The sequence below is a fragment of the Akebia trifoliata genome, chromosome 4 (assembly GCF_017979445.1).
Source record: "Akebia trifoliata isolate Shusen 1 chromosome 4, ASM1797944v1, whole genome shotgun sequence".
NCBI classification, from domain to species: domain Eukaryota; kingdom Viridiplantae; phylum Streptophyta; class Magnoliopsida; order Ranunculales; family Lardizabalaceae; genus Akebia; species Akebia trifoliata.
The window spans coordinates 25453210-25456794 of record NC_141378.1 but is presented as its reverse complement, the minus strand read 5'-3'; the positions used below and the strand labels follow the sequence as shown (position 1 = coordinate 25456794).

At 35.7% G+C, this 3585-nt stretch overlaps 1 protein-coding gene across 1 annotated transcript; it reads left to right on the top strand.

Annotated features, from left to right (window-relative positions):
• The first annotated feature begins 2117 nt into the window (after positions 1–2117).
• Positions 2118–2683, top strand: LOC147404602 (uncharacterized). The gene has a single exon (XM_086440630.1). The coding sequence runs from the start codon at positions 2201–2203 to the stop codon at positions 2399–2401; it is 201 nt and encodes a 66-aa protein (XP_086296756.1). The 5' UTR covers positions 2118–2200; the 3' UTR covers positions 2402–2683.
• Positions 2684–3585: the final 902 nt, after the last annotated feature.

Below are 3585 nucleotides of genomic sequence, written 5' to 3'. Positions count from 1 at the left end.
GGAGTCTGTTTGTCCTAGGAGAGGTCTATGTTTTTGGGACTGAGTGCTAGGTCTATGTTAGAGTAAGGAAATTTTTTGTAATTCGGTATATTTTACCATTTTGCGCCACTCTGATTTCACCATAAGCCATTCGTCACTCATTCTCTTCCATACCTTGCATGTTTTTGTCTCATGTTATATTCATGATTTGTTTGGTTATTGTTTTATCAGGTTTGAGTTTCGTGGAACGATAACAACATAAACAGAGGAGATCATGCCGAAATTTTGAGGCGCCACCTAGTGCCTCGAGGCGACCTTGGGATTTGTATTAGCATTTGGCGAGCCATCACAATGCCTTAGTTGAATGTACCCTCAACTCCAGCAACCTCCATAAGAATTTAGCATTAAGTGAGCCTTCCCTCAACCTATCTTGATCTCTCATCTGATCCCATTTCAACCATCAAACTTTTCTTGGCTATACATTTATACATTCATAGAGCAAGGAACAAAAAGAGAGGATAGAAGGAGTAATCACAATGACTGTAGTTGCTTGATGGATTGTAGATGCTTGATTCTGATTTCCCTAGGCCTTATGGACTATAGGTGTTTGATTCTCCAGGCTTAAATTTGTCGTTACAGCTCCCATTGTTTTTGCTCTTACCTTGTTATCCACATCCTCTTATTATTTCTTGTGTTTGCCATGTGTAAGTCATACTTGTTGTTTTCGTTCCCATAGACGACGTCAAATTGTAAAGGCATTTTTTGTAATTTCTTCAAGATTGCTGCTCCTTCATATGATGCTAGATGTTCTTAGAAAATTCCCTTGTTCCTTGTTACACATAGCCTCTGATGCCTAAGTTAGATTTAGTGTAACTCTTTAGAAAAGTAGTGTTTTCCATAGGAAAATTGCGTACCTTTTTTTTATTATGGAAACTCAGTCCATTTATAGAAAAAAAAAAGTTTTTAACCATATCTCACTTTGCCAAGGGACTCGAATCGTACCTAATCTTTTTTTCTTCTAGGAGTTTCTTTGACTATAATGCCCAAATCTCACAATTTTAAGGATTGGATCATTTTTATTCGCGAACTTTTGAACTCACGATGCCCACATTATAGCTGAAATCCCGACCCATTACTCAGGTATTGTCGAAAGAGAATGAACAATGAGCTATATTATTTTAAGGTGACACGTGGCATTCCCTTATAGGTCGGAGAATTTACCCCTTCACAATAAAGTAAAAGAAAAAAGACAATAAAGTTGTAAAGATATTCATGGAAGGTAATATATAAGGAAAAACAATAGAATTAAAAGTTGTCCTAAGTATTTATAGAGAAATTAAACCGACCCCTCTTTATACGAGGATAAGGGAGTGGAGACCACCATTGTGTTTTATTATGAGCAAGGATCTAAAACGGTATCCCGTTCCTAACCAAGGTTTGGTAGCACCCCATTTAATGCACATTGTATTTTTGGTGACCCACTAACCATATGGATATGTGGTCAATCCCTTCGTAAATCTACACACAAAAGATTAGTTTGATTGGTGATGTGCATCTATTAATAATAGCATTGTCTTAAGAATGATTTTTAATCATTGGATTTAAATTCTATGGTTGTGTATCCCAAGGAAATCTATGGTTGTAACACATGCTATGCCAAAGATGTATGTTAAAGGGGGGGGTTAGAAAATCACGACTCATTTTGAAAATATAAATGTATATCAAATAGAATTGTGATAATCTGACTACTTCACGTGGCACACTCAATCGACTCTTTTGACATAACAAGTACGGGAATCATAGATCTGTATATTTCGGGATATATACTTGTACTTTTTCATAAAAATGTGTATCTCAAAAAAATTGTGTATCTCGAGACATAAAGATCTACGATTCCTAAACTTGTCACCTCACGTCAGGAGAGTCCATTGAGAATGTCGCAAGGGGTAGTAAGATTATCACGCCTCAATCAAATATTCATCAAAATGTTAGATGCCACGTGTCATATAAGGGGATTCTTCATAGGCTTTTTCCGTAAGAAGGCGGTTAGAGAGAAACGCAAGTGGTAATCCCGTAATAAGATGAAAATAATTGGGTATTTATTTATTTTATACTTCAACAAATACGTGAAAGAAGCGAGAGAGTCGCAGTAAAGATAGAGGTGAGGTGGAGGGGCGTCTGAGAAAACTAATCATAAGTTACTGAGGCGGGCGAGAGAGAAATGGCGATGGCGAACCAGTTGGAAAACTTAGTCGAATCGATCAAATCTAAGGTTCGATCTCTGAAGAAATCGAAGAAACCCTATGTAAAGATGGACAAAAGCAAGAGCGTAAAAGTCGAGATCAGAAGCAGACAGGCAAAAAAACTCATCGATAAGACCTTGAAAGTAGCTGATCGTCCTGGAAAGAGAACTATTTCTTGATTTTCTCCTTCAAGGTTCTGTTTCTCGATCTCTATAGCTAAAATATATCCAATCCTCTGTTTTATATCCGAATCTGTGTTTTCCAGCGTGGATGATGTTGCGTCTAGGCCTGATTTATGTTTCTAGCCGAAAGATGTGAATCTCTAGGGTATTGAACCGTTTCGGTTGAAGAAAACTCTTCGTATTGTTTTTCTCTGTTTTTTAGGTAATTGTTGTTGGTGAATAACAGAAGATTTATTCTGACTGTAAATTCGATTTTAATATACATATATTCCTAATCTAGATCTGAGTCGCGAAATCCTTAGAAAAGGTGTACTTCATGTTACTTCGATTTCAAAATCTTCTGTATTTTTACTTTCTTGATCGGGACGTATGATATAGATGGAGAGAATCAGAGCTAAGAGAGAATAAACCTAAGGAACTGTTTCGTTGGTGAAAGTTCTAATTCGCATAAAGTATCATAGAAGATGGTGAAAAGTAGAAAGTTTTTTCAGTTTTATTTTTTGTTTTGAAGAATATATAAAGAAGAAAAGAGAAATAAATCAAAGAAGACTGTCTCATTTATCTCTCAACTAGAGTTTTATTGATGGGTCCCGTTCAGCAACAAACATTTTGGCAAAACATTTTTCAAAACATGGGTTAGAGGTTTTGGAATGGGCTGGTTTTTGGTGAGATGATCTCCTCGGTTCCAAAACTAAGGAGATCATCCTCACCAAAAATCAGTCCATTCCAAAACTTCTAACCCTAGTTTACAAGTTGAAAAATCGTGGACCGTCCATTTTTTGTAAATCATTTTTGATGGGGTTAGAAGTTTTGGAATGGGCTGATTTTTGGTGAGGATGATCTCCTCACCGTAGAGATCATCCTCACCAAAAATCAGCCCATTCCAAAACCTCTAACCCATGTTTTGAAAAATGTTTTGCCAAAATGTTTGTTGTTGAACATTTCCCTTTATTGATATAAGGAGTCATCTAAAATAGAGAATTTTATTTTATTTTAGCAATTTTGATCTTATTGATCTTGAATCTATCACTTGTTGAGCTTTAGAAAATTTTGAAAGTAGGATACTTTAAATTCAGAGATCAAAGAGTTTCATAAAGCATTCATGGTAGAAAACAAATTGTTGGTGAAAAACCACATGATTGAATTTAATCCATCATTCTAATTGATATTTAAATTCTTTT

Coding starts and splice junctions, on each gene's coding strand:
- LOC147404602 (XM_086440630.1), top strand. CDS start 2,201: ATGGCGATGGCGAACCAGTTGGAAAACTTAGTCGAATCGATCAAATCT.